The sequence below is a fragment of the Mirounga leonina genome, unplaced genomic scaffold (assembly GCF_011800145.1).
Source record: "Mirounga leonina isolate KUSES-001 unplaced genomic scaffold, KU_Mleo_1.0 Mir_167, whole genome shotgun sequence".
In the NCBI taxonomy this organism is placed as follows: domain Eukaryota; kingdom Metazoa; phylum Chordata; class Mammalia; order Carnivora; family Phocidae; genus Mirounga; species Mirounga leonina.
In genome coordinates, this window is record NW_023270422.1 from 3,255,975 (window position 1) to 3,278,269 (window position 22,295).

General features: G+C 38.9%; 1 protein-coding gene across 13 annotated transcripts in view; it reads right to left on the minus strand.

Annotated features, from left to right (window-relative positions):
- LOC118016446 (nucleoporin SEH1) overlaps positions 1 to 22,295 on the minus strand; it is a 167,088-nt gene that overhangs the window by 106,964 nt on the left and 37,829 nt on the right. For 11 of the 13 annotated variants that reach the window (XM_035013835.1, XM_035013833.1, XM_035013832.1 and 8 more), the window contains 4 exons: positions 21,579 to 21,704; positions 13,323 to 13,495; positions 5,640 to 5,692; positions 2,355 to 2,475 (listed from right to left, as the gene is read on the minus strand). In XM_035013835.1, the coding sequence (XP_034869726.1) occupies positions 2,355 to 2,475; positions 5,640 to 5,692; positions 13,323 to 13,495; positions 21,579 to 21,704 (473 nt within the window). Of the gene's footprint in view, positions 1 to 2,354; positions 2,476 to 5,639; positions 5,693 to 13,322; positions 13,496 to 21,578; positions 22,292 to 22,295 lie in introns of those variants that run through there. The other 2 variants (XM_035013839.1, XM_035013845.1) reach the window with 2 other exon arrangements.

Genomic DNA, 22,295 nt, shown 5'->3' on the forward strand with positions numbered 1-22,295 from the left:
CAGCTCAAGTCATGATCTCGAGCTCCCTGCTCAGCGGGAGTCTGCCTCTACATCTGCACCGACCCCCCTCCCCCTCCACTTGTCCTCTCTCTCTTTCTCTCTCAAATAAATAAATAATAAAAACCTTTAAAAAAAATTTTAAAAAGAAAAAATCTTGCCATTTGCAACATGGATGGAGCTAGAAAGTATTATGCTAAGCAAAATAAGTCAGAGAAAGACAAATACTATATAATTTCACTCAGGTGGATTTTAGGAAATGAACAAGCAAAGGGGAGGCAGAGAGAGAGAGAAAGAGAGATAAACCTAGAAACCGACTTTTAACTAGAGTTCAAACTGATGGTTACTTGAGGGGAAGCTGGTGGGGAACCGGTGAAATATGTGAACCAGAGTACACTTAACATGATAAACACTAAGTAATGTACAAAACATTATACAAAACAAATACATTACTATATTGTACACCTGAAACTAATATAACACTGTATGTTAAGTATACTGTAATTAAAATTTTTTAAAAAGGTTGATAAAAACACATGGGTCGGGGCGCCTGGGTGGCTCAGTTGGTTGGGCGACTGCCTTTGGCTCAGGTCATGATCCTGGAGTCCCGGGATCGAGTCCCACATCGGGCTCCCTGCTCAGCAGGGAGTCTGCTTCTCCCTCTGACCCTCCTCCCTCTCATGCTCTCTGTCTCTCATTCTCTCTCGCAAATAAATAAAATCTTAAAAAAAAAAAAACACATGGGTCAATAGTCCATGTGATTTTGTTTTAACATCTGTACTGAAAATACTATTTATAGTTTCAACTATAAATCATTGTGAACCTTCTAATACAAACTATTTAATCTTCCTTGAGAGAATAGCACAGAAAAAAATTCTGGCATATAGCAAAAGTTGGAATAAATGTGGCATCAAAGATCAGTGGGAAAAAGGCCACCCAGGCGCCACAATTATTCAGAAAATGGTGTGCTGGGACTCCTGGGTGGCTCAGTCAGTTAAGTGTCTGCCTTCGGCTCAGGTCATGATCCCAGGGTCCTGGGATCAAGTCCCATGTCAGGTTCCCTGCTCAGTTGGGAGCCTGCTTCTCCCTCTGCCTGCCACTTCCCCTGCTTGTGCACACGCTCTTTCTCTGACAAAAAAATAAAAATCTTTTTAAAAAGACAGAAAATGATGTGCCAAAGGGTAACTATCAAAAAGGGACAGATAAGCCTGTCACAGGAGAAGTAAAAACAAATTCTAGGTGAACTAATGATTAAGCATAAAGTGAAACTTCAAACAATATCTGATCTTGTGAAAGATGCAACTAAGGAAAACAATATATAGCAAAGTTGAATACCAATAGATAGGAATAAAAATTATTCAACTTTCATCAAACCAAAAAACTGTAAATAAGCAAAACACTACCAATGGTTTTTAATGTTCTAACACACAGCCCAGCAAGGCCAGAGTAAAACTAGAACTCTCAATCACTAGTAATGATATTATAACTTGTCACTGCCTTTTCAAGAGAATAGTTTTGCAATCAGCATTAAGAGCCTTAAAAAACCTAGCCTACTAAAACAAAGGTCTGTATGAATTCAGTCAATGATTCCTTATTCACAATTCTATAATCCAAAAATATCTAAACACTGGCAGCAAAACCTATCATGAATTTATAATTATTTATCCCACTCAGCTCATCAGCCTGGCCTTCAAAGCTGTAATTAATTTGGTCCCTTCCTATTTGCCTGAGTTTATTTCCCAAAATAGCCTCCTACAGGTGCTGTAAACCTGCCACACAAAACCTCAAGTTTAACTATTCTCCAAACATGGTCTAAAATGCCCCCACCATAGCGCCTTTACAGAAGCTATCCCGCTTCCTGAAATATACTTCTCTTCCCAAATCTATGTTAAGGCTTATCATGGGTCTTTTCATGAAAAAGGAAAAACTGCATCCCCTTTTAAGAAAGCTTCACAGATACTTTCCTCAATCAGAACTAATTTGTCACCCTCCTATGAATCCTGCACAATTTGTACCGTTGAGGTATACTTAAGGTAGTCAGAGGGTTAGCAGTGCATCTCTTCTCTCACTTGGCAGAACTTTAAAAGAGCAGAGACTAAATATTTCATTGTTCCCCCAATTTCTTAACATAGTGCTTTATATTCTGTATCCTAATGATAATAAACTGAGGGATGAGCATAATCATATCAGGATTCATAATAAATAAGTTTTTAAAAATTCCATCACTCAACACACCATGTGAGTGCTGGTAGGGAGGAGGTAAAGGAGAAGACAAACAAAAAGCTGGCATAGTAACTACTGAAACAAAGAAGTAGAAAGACGTGGAGACTAGGAAAACACAAGTCACTTTACAGTACCAGAAAAATCCTCCAAGCTTGTCAGTGATGTAAGTTTCTCATTTTCTAATAAACTAGTGTGGCTTAAGTCATTGTGTGGATTCTTGTCTTCAAAATGTTTTCCAGCAAGAGGAACAATCATCTGTAAGAAATAAAATGCCAAGTAACAAAAGCAAACTCACTACTTTGAAGACCACACTAGAAGGTTGCAAAAAGGACCACCAATGTGCTCAGTATTTGTAATTCACAATTTAGGCAATGAAGGTCTAGCTGTTTTATGTGTATCAATAACTTTCTTCCTGCCCCCATTCCACTTTCCTCCCCTGACCCACCCACTGAGACACTGTTAAAATTTAACATCTCAAATTGAATGCACAAGCTCAGAAGACCTAGGAACACAGTTAGTACACTAATACCCAAATGAATTTGAACAATACAAGGCTTGGGGTAGGAAGTGAAGGTAACAGCCAAGTTGGACTCTGCAATCTACATTGAAATCACTGGTTTTTCTGCTTCTCAACCCAGGGACAACATAATCCTAACGGCACACAGCAGTTTGTTAAGGGCATTCAAGGCCCAGAATAAAAGGTAACATTGCCTTCTACATGTCAACTTTATTTCAAAATCTTATTAAATATATATCAGACAATACCATCTTTAAAATTAGATTGCAAAATACACAATTTTTAAGATAAAAACAAGGGCTCTCCATACAATTGCATACTTGTAGAGAACTGTGCTGAATTATGCTCATAAAGATCTAAAGATGTGGAAACGAAAAAAACAAATGAACAAACAAAAAAACAGAAATAGACTCAAACACATCTGAGAAAAAAGTGGTGGTTCCTGGAGGGGAGAGACTGGAACGATGGGTGAAATAGATGGATGAGAGGTACAAAAATCCCTGTTATAAAATAAATAAGTCACAGGGATGAAAAGTACTACATAGAGAATACAGTCAATAATATTGTAATAACTTTGCATGGTGACAGAGGGTAACTACACTTCTGATGGAGAGCATTTATAATGTATACAGTAGTTGGGCACCTGGGTGGCTCAGTTGGTTAAGTGACTACCTTTGGCTCAGGTCATGACCCCTGGGTCCTGGGATCGAATCCCACACCGGGCTCCCAGCTCAGCAGGGAGCCTGCTTCTCTCTTTGCTGCTCCCCCTGCTGTGTGTGCGTGCTCTCTATCTCTCTGACAAATAAATAAAATCTTAAAAAAAAAAAGTATAAAGTTGTTAACTGCTTTGTTGTATACCTGAAACTAAGAAAACATTGTAATATCAACTATACTTTAATTAAAAATAAGAAAGAGGGGTGCCTGGGTGGCTCAGTCATTAAGTGTCTGCCCTCGGCTCAGGTCATGATCCCAGGGTCCTGGGATCAAGCCCCACATCGGGCTCTCTGCTCAGCAGGAAGCCTACTTTTCCCTCTCCCACTCCCCCTGCTTCTGTTTCCTCTCTTGCTAACTCTCTGTCAAATAAATAAATAAGATCTTTAATAAATAGATTGATAGATAAAAATAAATACATAAAAATAAAAATAAGAAAGAGCTGGGATGCCTGGCTGGCTCAGTGAAACATGCAGCTCTTGATCCCAGGATTGTGAGTTTGAGCCCCATGCTGGGTGTAGAGATTACTTAAAAAATAAAAAATCTTTTTAAAAATTAATCAAATAAATTAAAAAGAGCTTATTCTCACCACTCCCCTCACCCCCGGACACACACACACACGTGTCAAATGAAGTAGTAGCTCCCTCTGGTCTACATTTTCTAACGTATTTCTTTTCCTCTTCCTCTTACTTTGTCATCTCCTTTTTATTAGTATCTCATGTTTCTATACTTGTCTTGCTGCTTTCCAGTTTTATGGTTCCTCTCTTACTATCAATAATTTCTAATACTTTTTGGAAGTCAATTCTTCAGCCATCCTAAAAAAATAAATTTCCTACCATGAAGAAAAGTTATGTCTTTTCTCTTTAGAAACCATGTCTTCTAAATGTTCAAGAAATCATGCTTTCTAACTTAATTTCAATTTGACTACACTTGAACTTCCTTTAAAAAGCATTTCTCAAATTTGAAAGTTGTTAGTAGTTACATACAAGGAGCAAGTGTACAGAGCAGGGGTCGACATTTTCTGTAAAGAGTCAGCCAGCAAAATATTTCAGGTTTTGTCAGCCTTACAGTCTCTGTCACAGCTTCTCAACTCGGCTACTGTAACACAAAGCAGCCCTGAACAAAACAGAAACAAATGGGCATCGCTGTGTTCCAACAAAAATTTACAGAGACAGGCAAATAAGCTATAGACTGCCAACCTGAAATAATTCTTTAGACCTTTTTGTTTATATTTTATAAATACCAGACTCCAGGCCTGAAATCCCTATTAAATGTTTATGTTGGACATGACCTGTTGGTCTGCTAAGCCCCCCTTCTTTGAGGAGCCCATCTCTTTTTACATCATGTGGACCTGGTGGGGCTATCAGCTGCATTCCTCTCTGTACATATATACGTACACTGATGTACATGCATACACACACATACGCACAGAAGTAGACCTAAGTTCAGGCTCAACAAACAGAGTATTTTATTCCAACCTACCCCTTGGCACAGTGAATTACATAGGGGAGAACATATGACCCAAGTGAGCTCATTAGAGTTGTTGTCCTTTTTTTTTTTTTTAATTTACCCTCAAAGAAAGTTCACGGTCTTCTTTTTTGGTCACGAATGTTAAGAATGTAGGCTTAGGTTGCCTAAAAATGAAGACAGCCTCCTGATCATTCAACCAATTACTGAGTGCCAACTATGTGCCAGGCACTCAAGATACAGTAAACAAAACAAAGAGGGACGCCTGGGTGGCTCAGTCAGTTAAGCATCTGCCTTTGGTTCAGGGTCATGATCCCAGGGTCATGGGATCAAATCCCACGTGGGGCTCCCTGCTCAGAGGGGTACCTGCTTCTCCCTCTGCCTGCGGCTCCACCCGCAAGTGCTCTCTCTCTCTGACAAATAAATAAATAAATAAAATCTTTAAATAAAATAAACAAAACAAAGAGAAGCCCTTACCCTCCCAGAGCCATCTTTCAAGAGGGAAGCAGCAAGGAGTGAAGTAGAGCAAAGGTGGAGAAGTCCTAATGACACAGGGGAAGCCCTAGACCAAGACGACTCTCACGTGCTGATTACTTGAAGCAGTAATGTGGATTTCTGCTATTTTTCTAACTAAAATTACTGCTATTTAACACTTACAGATACAAAATAGAAACTTTCACTCTCCTAATAACACTCCAGAAATTGGTAACATATAAAAGATTACCTTGTTCTCCTTATTATTCATCCATGGTTGTAAACAAAAATCAACAGGTGAGTCTGTTTGAGAAAACAAAAATAACTGAGACCAAATTATTTTATCAACTAAAAACCCAATAACCCCTAAAAATTATAAATTAACTAAACTTTTTTCCCTTAAGTAGAATAAAGCATTTTTAAGTGATGGTATAGGAACTTACCACTGGTCAGTTTAATTAAAAAACTGTCAGGGTGGAGAAGTATGAAAAATTATACATATGCCAAAAAAACCCTGAATATGAATCTAATCAAGCATTTAAAGCTAACTTTTGCTTTATAAAGGATATAGGGAAGAGAGAAACAAGAAAAATGACAGCATGACTAAGCATACAGACAAATCCAAATCATGGAACACTCTATAGGGTGACAGACTGAGTTTTTTTCAACAGTCACTGACTTAGGACACACAACAAATAATATAACGTAACATAAGGTAACCTTCTTTGGACTCCAATTCAAGCAAACTAACCTGGATAATTAGTAAAATGAATATGGACTAGAGTACTGTATGATAATAAAAGAACTGTTAATTCTGTTAGCAGTGTTAACAGACTGTGGTTATATAAGAAAATATCTGTATTTTTAGAGATGCATACTAAAATATGTAGGAATAAAACGATACTTGAATTTTAAAATATCAGAAAAAAGTAATAAAAAAACAGAAGAGATAAAGCAGATATGACTAAATCTTATACTAACTGAGATTGTGGGATAAGTATATGAGTTTTTCTTAACGGATATAAAATTTGCATACCATGAAATCACCACCTTCTTAAAGCATTCAAAACAGTGGTTTTTAGTATATTCTCAAGGCTGTGCAACCATCAGCACTCTTTAATGCCACAATATTTTCATCAGTCCAGAAACACACACTGTACCCATTAGCAGTCATTCCCTATTCTCCCCTTCCCCTGGCCCTGGCAACCACTAATCTATTGTCTCTATGGATTTGCTGATGCGGTCTCTACAGATGTCTGTGGACGAACAGAATCTTAAAACATGTGGCCTTTTGTATCTGTCTTTCTTCACTTAGCCTAATGTATTCAAAGTTCATCCATATGATAGTACATATCAATACTTCACTCCATTCTATGGCTCAGTAATACTCCACCATATGGACACACTACATGTTATTTATCCATTCATCAGTTGATGGGAGATTTGTTTCTACTCTATCACTATTGTGATTAATGCTGCTATGAATATTCATGTACAAGGTTTTGTGTAGACATATGTTTTCATTTCTCTTGGGTATATAACTAGGACTGGAACTGCTGGCTCATATGATAGTGCTATGTTTAATGTTTTGAGGAACTGTCAAACTACTTTCACAGCAACTCCATCATTTTACATACCCACCAGCAATGAATGAGAGTTTTAATTTCTCCATATCCTCACCAACACTTACTATTTTCCAACTTTTTGATTATAGCTATTATAATAGGTGTAAAACCATTATCTCATGGTTTTCATTTGCATTTCCCTGATGATTAAAGATGTTGCACATTGTTTCATGTGTTTACTGGCCATTTTACAACTTCTTTAGACAAATGTCTACTGAAAACCTTTGTCCACTTTACAGTGTTTTTTATTGAATTGGAAGACCTAAAATCTGGATGCCAGTCCCTTACCATATATGATTTGCAAATATTCTCTTCCATCTTTGTGCTGCCTTTTCAGTCTTTATAAGTCTTTTGAGGCATGAAAGTTTTCAATTTCAATGAAGTCCAATTTACCAATATTTTCTTTTATTGCTTGTAAGTGTGAGGAGTTAATACCATTCTCACTACTTTCATACATATTTGACACTTTTTATCAAGAGAAATACAAACAGCCACTAAGGTTTTTAACAAAAACATACAAAGTACATTCATTCATCAATCCTATAATATGGGCTAAGTCCTGAACCACAATTTGGAATTACATGTTATCTTCACTACATAAGAATACAATACATAGTTTAAAATATTTAGCTTTAATTTCTCTGACAAAAGAGAACATAGAGTACTTAGAAGCAATCTGAAAGCAGAGCCTGTAAGTTATTTATTTCTTATAATCTTCCCCTAAATTTGAAAACAACTGTTCAAATGACTCCAAAGCATTCAACTTGGTTTTCTTAGAAACAATTTTAGAATTTATAATTCACAAATTTATATAAAATAAATTTAGGAACAAATATGACTGGTGGTAATATCAATCAATTGGGCGGAGGGGGGCGGCGGAGTGTGAAAGGTGTGTCTTAAACACAACGTGTGCTGTGGCCATCTGACGGAATGGTTTCCAAAGGAAAGGAGCTTTCAGCTTAATCAGTGAAGACAATTAAAAGATTAATCAAGAGGAGGGTGGTCCAAGATGGCGGAGGAGTAAGAGACCTAACTTTTGTCTGGTACCAGGAATTCAGCTAGATAGCTATCAAACCATTCTGAACAACTAACAAACTCAACAGGAGATAGAAGAAAAGAATAGCAGCAACTCTATGAACAGAAAAGCGACCGCTTTCTGCAAGGTAGGACATGCGGAGAAGTGAATCTGAGGCATATATGGGAAGATAGACGGGGGCGCGGGGTTGGAGGGGGAGCGTTCTGTCAGCTGGCTACCGGCAAGTGATAGAACATAAGGACACAAAATCAGAACTTTTAGAAGTCTGCTCCAGTGAGGGACGTCACTCTGGTGGCTAAGCAGAGGGGGAGGGGGGTGTAACCCTCGCTGGGATAGTGTGGTCTCAGGACCCTCAGAGTCACTGAAAGCCTGGGAGTGCCTGAGTGTGGCAGAGCTCCCAGGTATCAGAGTAGGGAAGCCGGCTGCAAAGAGAGAGCCCAGGAGTGGGCTCTCAGCTTGGGGTTGCCATAAACCGTGATCTGCAGCACAGTAGGGCCCTTGCTCTTTGAGCAGGGACCCAAAAAGCAGCAGATCCGGGGAGACTTCCCTTCCTCCCTTGGGAGGAGCCTCGCGAGAGCCCACTGCAAGAAATCAGCTGGGTTTGGAGACTCCAAACAGGGCCGTGTGCCAGAGATAGAAATGCTCAGTCACAGGCCAGGTAAGCACGGAGTGTGGCTGGAGACCAGGGAGACAGGAGTGACTGACTGCTTTTCTCTGGGGCCTCACTGAGTGGGGCCCCAAGCTCTCGGCTCCTCTGGGGCCAGAGATTGGGAGACTGCCATTTTCATTCTTACCCTCTAAAGCTGTGCTGAAAGCCTTCAGGGAAAAGGGCTACTGAGAGCAAACCGGAGCAGACTGCTTAGCTTGGCCCCTGGCAAAGGCACTGCAATTCCGCCTGGGGCAAAGACATTTGAGAATCAATGCAACAGCCCCTCCCCCAGAAGATCAGCAAGAATATCCTGCCAAGACCAAGTTTAGGGATCCATGAGAACTGCAAAACTCCAGCACTAGGGGAATACAGCACAAAGAAGTCATGGCTTTTTTCCCATGATTCCTTAGTCTTTCAACTTTAATTTTTTTAATTTTCTTTATTTTTTTCTTTTTCTTTTTTTTTGAATTTTTCTTCTTTCCTTTTTCAACCAACTTATCAATTCCTTTTTAAAAATCTTTTTTAATTTTCATTTTTACAATCATATTCTATCCCTTCATTGTACTGAATCTTATTGTTGGTATATATATGTAAGATTTTCTTAGTTTCTGCAGTTTTGTCTAAAAGACCAAAATATACCCACAATCTAGTGTATGATTCTGTTCTAGTCACCTACCTGATCACATTCATTTTTTAATTTTTCTTCTTTCTTTTTTCAACCAACTTATCTTTTTAAAATCTTTACAAGACCAGTGCTCTAACCCCTGAGCTATGGAGCCCTTTTTAAAATCTTTAATTTTCATTTTTCTACAGTCATATTCCATCCCTTCATTGTATTTAACCTTATTTTTGTGTGTGTGTATATTATATAAGTTTTTCTTACTTTAAAATTCTGGGATGCAGTTTCGTCTAAAAGACCAAAATACACCCAAAATCAAGTGTATGGCTCTGTTCTACTCACGAGCCTGATCATATTTTTTTTTTTTTCCCTTTTCCCCCCAGTTTCGGGTCTCTTCTGATTCATTTAGTGTATATTTCTCTGCAGTCATTGTTACTCTTTTAGCAATTTGTTCTCTTGTTCATCTGTTCTTCTCTGGACAAAATGACAAAACAGAAAACCTCACTTCAAAAAAAAGAACAAGAGGCAGTACCAACTGCCAGGGACCTAATCAATATGGACATTAGTAAGATGTCGGAACTAGAGTTCAGAATAACGATTATAAAGATTACTAGCTGGGCTTGAAAAAAGCATAGGAAACACTAGAGAATCCCTTTCTGGAAAAATAAAATCTAACCAAGTGGAAATCAAAAAGGCTGTAAGTGAGGTGCAATCAAAAATGGAGGCTCTAACTGCTAGGATAAATGAGGCAGAAGAGAGAATTTGTGATATGGAAGACAAAATGATGGAGAACAAAGAGGGTGAGAAAAAGAGAGATAAACAACTACTGGACCACGAGGAAAGAATTCAAGAGATAAGTGATACCATAAAGCGAAACAATATTAGAATACCTGGGATCCCAGACGAAGAAGAATGAGAGAGGCGGAAGGTATACTGGAGCAAATTATAGCAAAGAACTTCCCTAATGTGGGAAAGGAAACAGGCATCAAAATCCAGGAAGCACAGAGAACCCCCCTCAAAAATCAATAAAAATAGGTCAACTCCCCAACATTTAATAGTAAAAATTACAAATCTCAGAGACAAAGAGAAAATCCTGAAAGCAGCTCGAAACAAGAGGTCTGTAACGTACAACGGCAGAAACGTTAGACTGGCAGCAGACCTATCCAGAGAGACCTGGCAGGCCAGAAAGGACTGACATGATATATTCAGGGTGCTAAATGAGAAAAATATGCAGCCAAGAATACTTTATCCAGCTAGACTGTCACTGAAAATAGAAAGAGTGATAAAAAGCTTCCAGGACAAACAGAAATTAAAAGAATTTGTGATCACCAAACCAGCCCTACAAGAAATACTGAAAGAGGTCCTCTAAGCAAAGAGAGAGCCCAAAAGTAACACAGACCAGAAAGGAATACAGACAATATACAGTAACAGTCACCTTGCAGGCAATACAATAGCACTAAATGAATATCTTTCAATAGTTACCCTGAATGTAAGTGGGCTAAATGTCCCAATCAAAAGATTGTACTAGAAGTCCTAGCCTTGGCAATCAGACAACAAAAAGAAATCAAAGGCATCCAAATGAGCAAAGAAGTCAAACTCTCACTCTTTGCAGATGATATGATACCTTATGTGGAAAACCCAGAAGACTCCACCCCAAAACTGCTAGAACTCATACAGGAATTCAGGAAAGTGGCAGGATATAAAATCAATCCACAGAAATCAATGCACATCTATACATTAACAGTGAGACAGAAAAAAGAGGAGTCGATCCCATTTACAATTGCACCCAAAACCATAAGATACCTAGAAATAATCCTAACCAAAGAGGCAAAGAACCTGTACTCAGAAAACTATAGAATACTCATGAAAGAAATTGAGGAAGACACAAAGAAATGGAAAAACGTTCCATGCTCATGGATTGGAAGAACAAAGACTGTTAAAATGTCTATGCTACCTTGAGCAATCTACACATTTAATGCAATCCCTCTCAATATACCATCAACTTTTTTCACAGAAATGGAACAAATAATCCTAAAATTTGTAAGGAACCGAAAAGAGGCCAAATAGCCAGAGGAATGCTGAAACAGAAAACCAAAGCTGGCGGCATCACAATTCTGGACTTTAAGTTCTATTACAAAGCTGAAATCATCAAGACAGCATGGTACTGGCACAAAAACAGACACACAGAACAATGGAACAGAATAGAGAGTCCAGAAACAGACCCTCAACTCTATGGTCAACTAATCTTCGACAAAGCAGGAAAGAATATCCAATGGAAAAAAGACAGTCTCTTCAACAAATGGTGTTGGGAAAACTGGGCAGCCACATGCATAAGAATGAAACTGGACCATTTTCTTTCACCATATACAAAAATAGACTCAAAATGGCTGAAAGACCTAAATGTGAGACAGGAGTCCATCAAAATCCATGAGGAGAAGACAGGCAGCAACCCCTTCGACCTCAGCCGCAGCAACTTCTTCCTAGACACATGGCCAAAGGCAAGGAAAGCAAGGGCAAAAATGAACTATTGGGACTTCATCAAGATAAAAAGCTTTTGCAAAGCAAAGGAAACAGTCAACAAAACCAAAAGACAACCGACAGAATGGGAGAAGATATTTGCAAATGACATATCAGATAAAGGGCTAGTATCCAAAATCTATAAAGAACTTACCAACCTCAACACCCAAAGAACAAACAGGGCAGAAGTCGGGATGCCTGGGTGGCTCAGTCGGTTAACCGTCTGCCTTTGGCTCAGGTCATGATCCCAGGGTCCTAGGATCAAGTCCCACATCGGGCTCCTTGCTCGGCAGGGAGCCTGCTTCTCCCTCTCCCTCTGCCTGCTGCTCCCCCTGCTTGTGCTCTCTATCTCTGACAAATGGATAAATAAAATCTTTTAAAAATAAAAAATAAAAAGAAATGGGTAAAGACATGAACAGACATTTCCACAGAGAAGACATCCAAATGGCCAACAGACACATGAAAAAGTGCTCAACATCACTCGGCATCAGGGAAATACAAATCAAAACCACAATGAGATACCATCTCACACCAGTCAGAACGGCTAAAATTAACAAGTCAGGAAACGACAGATGTTGGCGGGGATGCGGAGAAAGGGGAACCCTCCTACACTGTTGGTGGGAATGCAAGCTAGTGCAGCCACTCTGCAAAATAGCATGGAGGTTCCTCAAAAAGTTGAAAATAGAGCTACCCTACGACCCAGAAATTGCACTACTGGGTATTTACCCCAAAGATACAAATGTAGTAATCCGAAGGAGCACCTGCACCCCAATGTTTATAGCAGCAATGTCCACAATAGCCAAACTATGGAAAGAGCCCAGCTGTCCCTCAAAAGATGAATCCATAAAGATGTGGTGTGTGTGTATACACACACACACACACACATATACAATGGAATATTATGCATCCATCAAAAAATCAAATCTTGCCATTTGCAATGACGTGGATGAAACTAGAGGGTATTATGCTAAGCAAAATAAGTCAATCAGAGAAGACAATTATCATATGATCTATTTATTTGTGGAATTTGAGAAACAAGGCAGAGGATCATAGGGGAAGAGAGGAAAAAATGAAAGAAGATGAAACCAGAGAGGGAGACAAATTATAAGAGACTCTTAATCTCAGGACACAAACTGAGGGTTGCTAGAGTGGAGGGGATGGGAGGGATGGGGTGGCTGGGTGATGGACATTAGGGAGGGTATGTGTTGTGGTGAGCGCTGTGTATTGTGTAAGACTGATGAATCACAGACCTGTGATACATTATATGTTATTAATAAAAAAATAAAAAAGATTAATATGTTATTAATAAGAAAAATAAAAAAGGTTAATCAAGAGACCATTTCCTGTAAAAATATTAACAGGTAAATGCCAAACCATAAGTGATTTCAGTTTACCGTATTGTAGCTTAAGATAAATACCAAAGATAGATAAACAAGAAAGGAAACTGAAATATATACATTAGAAAGTAATTTCTGAAAGTTCAGTACCTTGCATTTGTTCCAGTGGTGAAATCCTATCAACAGGATCTTGGCTCTGAAAGGGTTTTGCAGTTTTAGCTTGCTCCTCTTCTGTTCTTGCCATATCACTTTGCAAAGTAGACTCTTCAAGAACAGCAATTGACAAATGCTGACTTTCTATATTCTTTTTCTTAGAGATAGAACTTTTCATGTGGGAACAGAATAATGACTAAATGTTAGTTACCTGGGTAAATCATTAAATATTCATTAATCAGTTATGTATTTAATCTCCCAAAAAGAAAAAAAAAATGGATACAGTGAGAAGAAAAATTTCTAGGACCAGCCAGAAACTGTAATTGGCTCCACCATAGGTACCCTGGGGACTGCACATCATTTTGGGTCCAGAGATACACAGTCTACCAAAATCAAATACAGTATCATATTGCTATTCTGCCTCTTAGGTGATAAAATGATGGTTTTTTTCTTTTCCAAATAAGTATCTCTGAATCTATCATATGTGGAGAAAAACTCAGCTTTCTAAAAACAAAACAGACTTAAAGGATACTAGTATATTTGCCAAAAAGCTGATTCTCTGAATTATGAAATGCTTTGAAAGTTTTACTTTTAGCCCCTGCCACTGGCCTTGTCCCCATCTTTGTAGCTCTGTTGTTTTATATTTGTATGACAATGTTTTTCCTTAAAGGCCATTTTCCTCCCAATCTTCTGCAAAAGCTCCTGGGTCTGATGCAACTCACCACAGCCTTCTGCCAGCAAGAGAGGGGTGAACTTTTTAGAAAAAGGCCTCTAAACACAATTAAATTCATCATCTGGCAAACTGATAATCTAGGGAGAGATTTAAATCTGACCAGGATGGATGAAAAGAAGATAATCCTTCCATATATTCCAAGTGCTAACCCTCTGTGCCTGAGGCAACTCCCAAGTCTTAATTTACCTCCCAGTTTCTCCATCTCTGTATTGGGGCTGTAATACATAGAAAGCTGTTTACCATCAGCTCAATCCAAAGGTGCATTTATAGGTAGATATAGGAAAGTTTCATCCCAAACAGAAGCAAAATAAAAGAGAGGGTAGAGGTAGGTGGATACAGACTGTAGGGTAGACTGTAAGTGGATACAAAGTTGTATGACAGAAGAGAGAGAAAAGAGGAGTGGGGGTGTGCACAACAAAGGAAACTGACAAAATGAAAAGGCAGTCTACAGATGGGAGAAAATATCTGCAAATCATATCTGATAAAGGGTTAATATCCAAAATACACAAAGAACTCCTACAACTCAAGAGCAAAAACAAAAACAAAAAGCAAACAAGCAAACAGTATGATTAAAAAATGGGCAAGCTGAACATTCTTCCAATGACATACAGATGATCAATAGGTACATGAAAAGATGTTCAATGTCACTAATCATCAGGGAAAGGCAAATCAGAACCACAACGAGACATCACCTAACACCTGTTATAATAACTACTATAAAAAAGAGAAGAGGGATGCTTGGGTGGCTCAGTGAAGCGCCTGCCTTAGGCTCAGATCATGATCCCAGAGTCCTGGGATCAAGCCCTGCATTGGGCTCCCTGCTCGGCGGGAAGTCTACTCCTCCCTCTGCCTGCCGCTCCCCCTGCTTGTGTGCACACACTCTCTCTCTGACAAATATATAAAATCTTTAAAAAAATAAATTAAAATAAATTAGAAAAAAGACAAGAAATAACAAGTGTTGGTGAGGATGTGCAGTGCTGGGATGTGAACTGGGAATGTAAATTGATGCAGTCACTATGGAAAATAGTAAGGAGGTTCTTCAAAAATTAAAAATAGAACTACCATATGATCCAGCAATCCCACGTCAGGGTATTTATCCAAAGAAAACTAAAGCCCTAACTCAAAAAGATACATGGCACCCTCATGTTCACTGCAGCATTATTTACAATAGCCAAGATGGAAGCAACCTAAGTGTCTGAAAGATGAATAAAAAAAATTTTGTATATATATAACACAATGGGATATTATTCAGCCATAAAAAAGAGAAGGAAATCTTGTCATTTGCAATAACATGGATGGACTTTAAGGGCATTACGGTAAGACAGAGAGACAAATACCCCATAATCTCATTCATATGCAGAATCTAAAAATAAGAACAAAAAAACTAAGCTCATAGATACAGAAAATAGATTAATGGTTCCCAGAGGTAGGGGATCAGGGGCAGGAGAAAAGGGGGAAGGGGGTCAAAAGATACAAACTTCCAGATATAAAATAAGTACGTCATGGGGATATAATGTATAGCATGGTGGCTACACGTAATAACACTGTATTGCATATTTGAAAGTTGCTAAGAGAGTAAATCTTAAAAGTTCTCATCACAAGAAAAAAAAATTCTGTAACTATGTAAGGTGACAGATATTAACTAGATTTATTGTGGTGATCATTTCACAATATATACAAATATCAAATCATTACACTGCACAACTGAAACTAATGTTATATGTCAATTATATTTCAAATAAATGAGAAAATGAAAGAGAAAAGAAAGACAGTAAAGGTCCCTAGGTGACACATTAAAAAAAAAAAAAAAGGTGGTGGGGAGGCAAAATGGTGACATGAAATAAATAAAAAAGAAATCATGACATTTAGGTTCATATTTCAAAGCCCCCCACTCCAAGAAGAACATGTGCACTTTACCCTTGAACAAGATGGGGGTTAGGGGCACTGACCTCCTGCATAATTGGAAATCTATGTCTAACTTCTGACTCCCCAAAAACTTTACTTAATTGAACTACTGTTGACTGGAAGCCTTACAAATAACATACACAGTCAATTAACACACACTTTGTATATGTACTATATACTGTATTCTTATAATAAAGCTAGAGGAAAGAAAATGTTATTAAGAAAATCACAAGGAAGAGAAAATACATTTACAGTACTATGTATTTACCGAAACAAATCTGCATGTAAGTGGACCCATGCAGTTCAAGGGTCAACTGTAGTGTAACCATTAGAACTTTATGATAACAGAGCCAATTAAATTAACCACCTCCCCCTAAATCCACTTCCTCAAAACTATAGCTATCACTTGTTTAGCCCGTCAAAATTCTTCAAACTAAGTCAAATATTAAGTTAAATAAACTTCAAGTAAAAGTGGCAAGCGTAACTTCTCGAACTGCATGAAAATGACAATAAGGACATCTATAAAAGTGAAGCAATCTGGATGAGAGCCACCAGTCCTAACCCAAGCTTACCTCAGATTCTAGAATCTGAAAAGCAGACAGGGTATGCAGGAAAAACGAAAGCATGGTCCAGACAAGAACAAAAGGGCCTGGAAGCAGAAAACAAATCTGCCAGGAATAACTGCAGAAATGCTTCCTGACTACAGTAGGAAGGAGGGCAGGAGGGAGTCCAGAGGGAGTCCAAAGGGAGGGGATGACTGAAAGTCTATCAGCTGCCCTCGCTGGGCAGTGCTCCACTCCCGCTCCGCAACCCACGCAAACAAAACAGCAGTGTCAACATGACGCTGCACACCTAGGAAGGTTCTTCTCCAGAAAAGGCATATGAAACGCCTGTGCACAATGAAGTTATGGTGGTGACAGCAGTGTTAAACACCCGGCATGGAACCTGTAAAGTGAAGCTGGCCGTGAGTACTGCCCAACTCACATGAAGAGCTAACAGAAATGAGGTCTGGATACCCACTAGCCCACACTAGCAACCTAGAAGACAGCCATAAATCAGATGCAGGAGAAGGAACAGCTTGAGAGATAAAAATAAAGATGAACAAAGTAAACAACCCCAGAGACAAGGATAATTTATAGAACTTTGAAAAATCTCCATTAAAATTCTCAGAAAACATTGAAGTAGCTATTATATCCACAAAAAGAAACCATTATAAAAAAATGAAAGACCAGAAAAAAGAGCTCTCAAAATTATGACTGCCAAATGATTTAATAGAAGGGTAGGGAAAAAATTAGGAATTTTATCTAGAACATTGTCTATTTGCACTGAAACAAAAGAAAAACAAAAACAAAAAAGGAAAAGGAAAAAAAAATAGTGGAAATAGATCAACTCAGGCAATCCAAAACATAGTCCCAGAAAGAAAGAAAAACAGAAAATTACTGAAGTAATAATAATTATCTAGAACTAAAGCACACAAATCTCTGGATTGATGCCAATTAGAATTCAGTTGGGAGTGGCGGGGAGCACCCACCAAGGACTCGGAGGATTCTAAGTTTCCAGAGAGAAAAAAGTTCAGATACAAATGGTCAAGTATCAAAATGACATCAGGCTTCACACACTATGTAGCAATGCCTTCAAAATTTTGTGAAAGTTATTTTTATCTTTAAATCCTATCCTCAGCTAAAATAATTCATTAATTCCGAAGCTAGAATAAGGATATTTTCAAAACATAAATTCCACCCTCCCCCAGGAGCCACAGAAGCCGTCCTCCACATGGGGATAAGAGCATGCCTCTGCAGGCTGTGCACCCACCATCACAAGCAGCCATAGGAAGTCCAGGCTCTCAGACTAACAACCCAGATCTTCAGACTACTCAATGGAGGCAAGGAATAGCCCCAAAGCACTCACCTCTACCCAATGAAAGTCTAGAGTGAGGCCAGTACACTGCATCTAGGACTACGCCTTACCAGGTTGTCTGTCTTCCATTAACAGGACTGACAAGACCACTTCCCAGACGTTCTGGCCCACATCAAAGAGTCAAGAGGTTACTTCTGATATTCTCCTCCCCTCCCCCCATGTCTAATGTCTCATTGCCAACATCAGTTCAATGGGACTAACTTCATGATGCCCTTCAATAAGCCCAGGACTCCTTACTCCTGACATTTGAAGATCCACAAGCACATTCCCCCTACCCAGCCCAACAAACCAACCCTGGATCAACAAAATCTTGCTATTTCTGAACCCTTCCTATGAACATCCCTTTTACCTCACCGCTTTAGGGAAAACCTGGATGTCCTGTGAAGATACTGCCTCCCTTAAACACTGGCAAATGAGGACTATCAGTCTCTCCCACAGCCTTGGAATCATTGGGCATGGAGATGGAATGTGTGTCTCCATCAGTATGTCCCCTCAGTACAACTTCCAGATCATCCTCAATAAAGCCTTCTAGCCTGGAGTCACCTATGACCCCTCATGGCATCTTCCTTAGTACCTCAACTCTATAATCCTTTGATGCAACCCAAGCCTCCAAACCACTCATATCACCACATCTCACACTCCCTCACCCTTCTGCTATCCTCTCCTCTTCCTTAACCTAAATCCCATGGCCAAACATAACACACCCTCAACTTCCTTATCCCTCACTACTTTCATCAGACTACAAGCCTAGTTAAACCCAACTCTCCCCTCACATCTTGCTAGCACCCCTACAGCTGAATGTGGTTGGAGAAAACATCACAATCACAGTAAATTCATGACCATGACCCTCGAGTGGGACTCCGGATGCTGTCGGACAATGGCACTATTTCCCTCTCTGTTCACTCTCCCACACTCCCATGACTGTTACATCTCTCTACTGCTCCTCTACCCTGAGTTGATGTCATGCCTCCTACCGCTCTGAGAGACCCTAAGCACGGAAAAGACAACTTCCACAGATTCTTACCACCACATGTACCCACACATTCTGCCTTCCCACCGGTTAATACAAAGGAGTTATCCACGGTCCTACCTCTCTAGTCACTCCTTCCACAACACATTAGATCCTGGCCTCTTATTTTTGTAAAGGTTTTGCTCTAGCAATTCTCTTCTTTCTACATAATCAGACTTTCCTATTTCAGATCATTCCTATTACCACATAAACTTGCAGCAACCTATCCCTCCACAAAGGAAAAAAGAAAAACTTCTCTTGATCCACTATACTCAGCAAGTATCACAGCCCCATTTCTTGGTTGCCTTTTGCAGCAAACTCACCATCTCCAAAACTAACCTCCCATTCTCTCCTAAACTCACTCTCCTACACTATTGTGCCTCCTCCTACTTCCACCAAAACCACTTGTCAGGGTTACCAACGACCTAACCTACGCTAATTCCAATGGTCACTTCTTAGTCCTCATTTTATTTGACATAATTGGATCCCTCTCTGTTCTTTTACATATGTTCTTTATGTGGCTTCTGAGACACTGTTGTCTTCCTACCTCCAGCCACTAAACCTTAGTCTCCATGTCTATTCCTCCTCTCCCCAACTTAACACTGAAGTGTCCCGACATGAGGCCCTGGTGCTCTTCTATTCTCCATCTACCTTACCCCTTTGATAATCCAACCTCCTAAGGGGTCTTCCTACTTCCAGACTTGCCTCCCAACAGTCTATTCACTCCATTGTAGCCAGAGTGAAACTTTTAAAACGTAACCCTCTAATGGCTTCCACCTCTCTCAAAATCAGGCTCACCCCGTGGCAGCCTCCTTCCTGCTGTTTGAACATAGGTATGCTCCAACCTCAGTGCCTTTACACTCGTGCAGCCTCCACCTGAAATCCTCTTCCTCCTAATGTACATGGCTAACGGCCTCCTTCAAGTCTTCACTCAGATCTTATACCTCCTCAATGAGACCCACACTGACCGTTCCCTTCAGCTTACCCATTTACCCTCCTTATCATGTTGGTTTTTTTCTAGCACTTTTCCCTTCAAATATACTATAAAACTGATATTTTTTTAAGATTTTATTTATTTTTTGACAGAGAGAGACACAGGAAGAGAGGGAATACAAGCAGGGGGAGTGGCAGAGAGAGAAGCAGGCTTCCCGCCGAGCAGGGAGCCCGATGCGGGGCTCAATCCCAGGACCCTGGGATCATGACCTGAGCTGAAGACAGACGTTTAATGACTGAGCCACCCAGGCATCCCTAAAACTGGTATATTTTTAATGTCTTTTTGTTTTAATGTCTGTTCTGGTATTTCCCAAGTACTTAGAGAAGTACCTGGCACACAGGAGGCACGCGGTCAAAAATACACACGGAATGAATGAGTATTCAAAGAGTTAACATCTTTAATATATAGAAAGTGCTTATACCGAAATGTTACCAAGAGGCAATTCACAACAAAAATATAAGTAATGAATAAACATTAAAGTATGCTCAATTCCATAAATACTCTATTATAAATTCAAACACAGAAAACTTTAAGAATGCCTGTAATACCACCATCAAGAGAGAACTACCATTTACATTTTGGTTTATAGCCTTCCAGATTTTCTTCTATGCATTTATGCATGTGTACAAATTTTTTTACTTCTAAAATCAAGGATTAAAAATAATACCACCAAATGCTGGGGAGGGCTCAGAGAAGTAGGCATTCTCATGTACATCTTCTAGTGGAAGTGTAAAGTGGTACAAATCTTCTAAAGAGCAATGTGGTGCTTTGTAACAGTCTTTAAATATTAACTCAGCAATGTCAATCCTAGAATTTATCTGAATACAATAATCTGCTAGGTGTGCAAACGTATAAATAAAATTCAGTAAATTTATAATAGCAAAATTCCAATAATCTAAATGCCTAATGTAGTGCAGTCATTAACACGACACATATCTATATTAATTATAATTGAAAGATGAGCATAATACACTAATTTTTAAAAGTTATAAATAGTATGTACGGCTCAATCCCATATTTGTAAAAAAACTTAGTATGTACATGTATAGGTGCATAGATAGCAGTCTGGAAGGGGCTCCTGGATGGTTCAGTCAGTTAAGTGTCTGCCTTCCCGCTCAGGTCATGATCTCAGGGTCCTGGGATCAAGGTCCATGTCAGTCTTGGCACTTAGCAGGGAGTCGGCTTGTCCCTCTGCCCCTCCCCCTGCTCGCTCTCTCAAATAAATAAATAAAATCTTTAAAAAAAAAAAAAAAAAGCAGTCTGGAAGACTATAAATAGATAATGATTATTCTTTTATTTTTTTTTAAGATATTATTTTTATGAGTAATTTTTAAGTAATCTCTCCACCCACTGTGGGGCTCAACCTTAAAACCCTGAGATCAAGGGTTGCATGCTCTACAGACTGAGCCAGCCAGGTGCCCCAATGACTGTTCTCTAGTTAGTAAGACTACAGACTTATTATCTGCCTTGTAATTTTTCTGTATTTGATACTTTTTAAAATGAGCTTATGTTACTTCTGGAATGAGAAAAGGTATTGTGAAAGCACTAAAAATGGTTGTGATTAAAAACATAAAGAAAACTCTTTTAAAAAGATTCTTAGAATTATTTAGAGACACAGTCACTCTTTCATTTTCCACAAGACTGAGTGAGACCTGCTTTTAATATGGCAAAAACAAAATGAAGGTATGAACTTACTCATCATCCTGGAAGCTAAGCTGTAACTTCTCTCTTGGGTCAGCTTCACTCTGGCTACTGGGAGATGATTCAGATGGAACTGAAAACTTCCCTTCTACTAAATAAGATGCCTGGATATCAGAATACCTACATAAAAAAAATTTATTTTGTTAATAGTTAAATTATGCATATTTAAAATTCACCATGACATTAGAGCCACGTGACTATAAAACCAAGTGCTAGGGGATAAAAACAAATGGGGCCCCCAGTGTTCAAAACCATTTTCATGTGCAAAGCACTGAAAACCTATGTATCAGGAATGAGGTGTGTATGTATTAAACAAAGAGTCACAGAAATCTTAAAGCTAAAAGTTTTTAGAGTTAACCCCTTCATTCCAAAGGTAAAGATAATGCTTCTTACCAAATGTTCAGGTTGGGAGGACAGGAAAGTAGTTAGATATTTAAGTATGGGGAAACTTTACATATCATACAAGATAGATGAACTGTTCACATCACATATGGAGATACAACTCAAATTACTAGCTGCCAGTAAGGCTGAACTAATACAAATCCAAAACACTATGAATAGAGAAAACAATTAGTAGACCAAAAAGTCACTGGTACTCAGTTCCAAATCCACCTACCCACTACTGATTAAGGCAATGGAATAAGGAAATGCGTAAATTTTTTATAACAATTATATATACATATAAATATATATAATACTCACATACACATA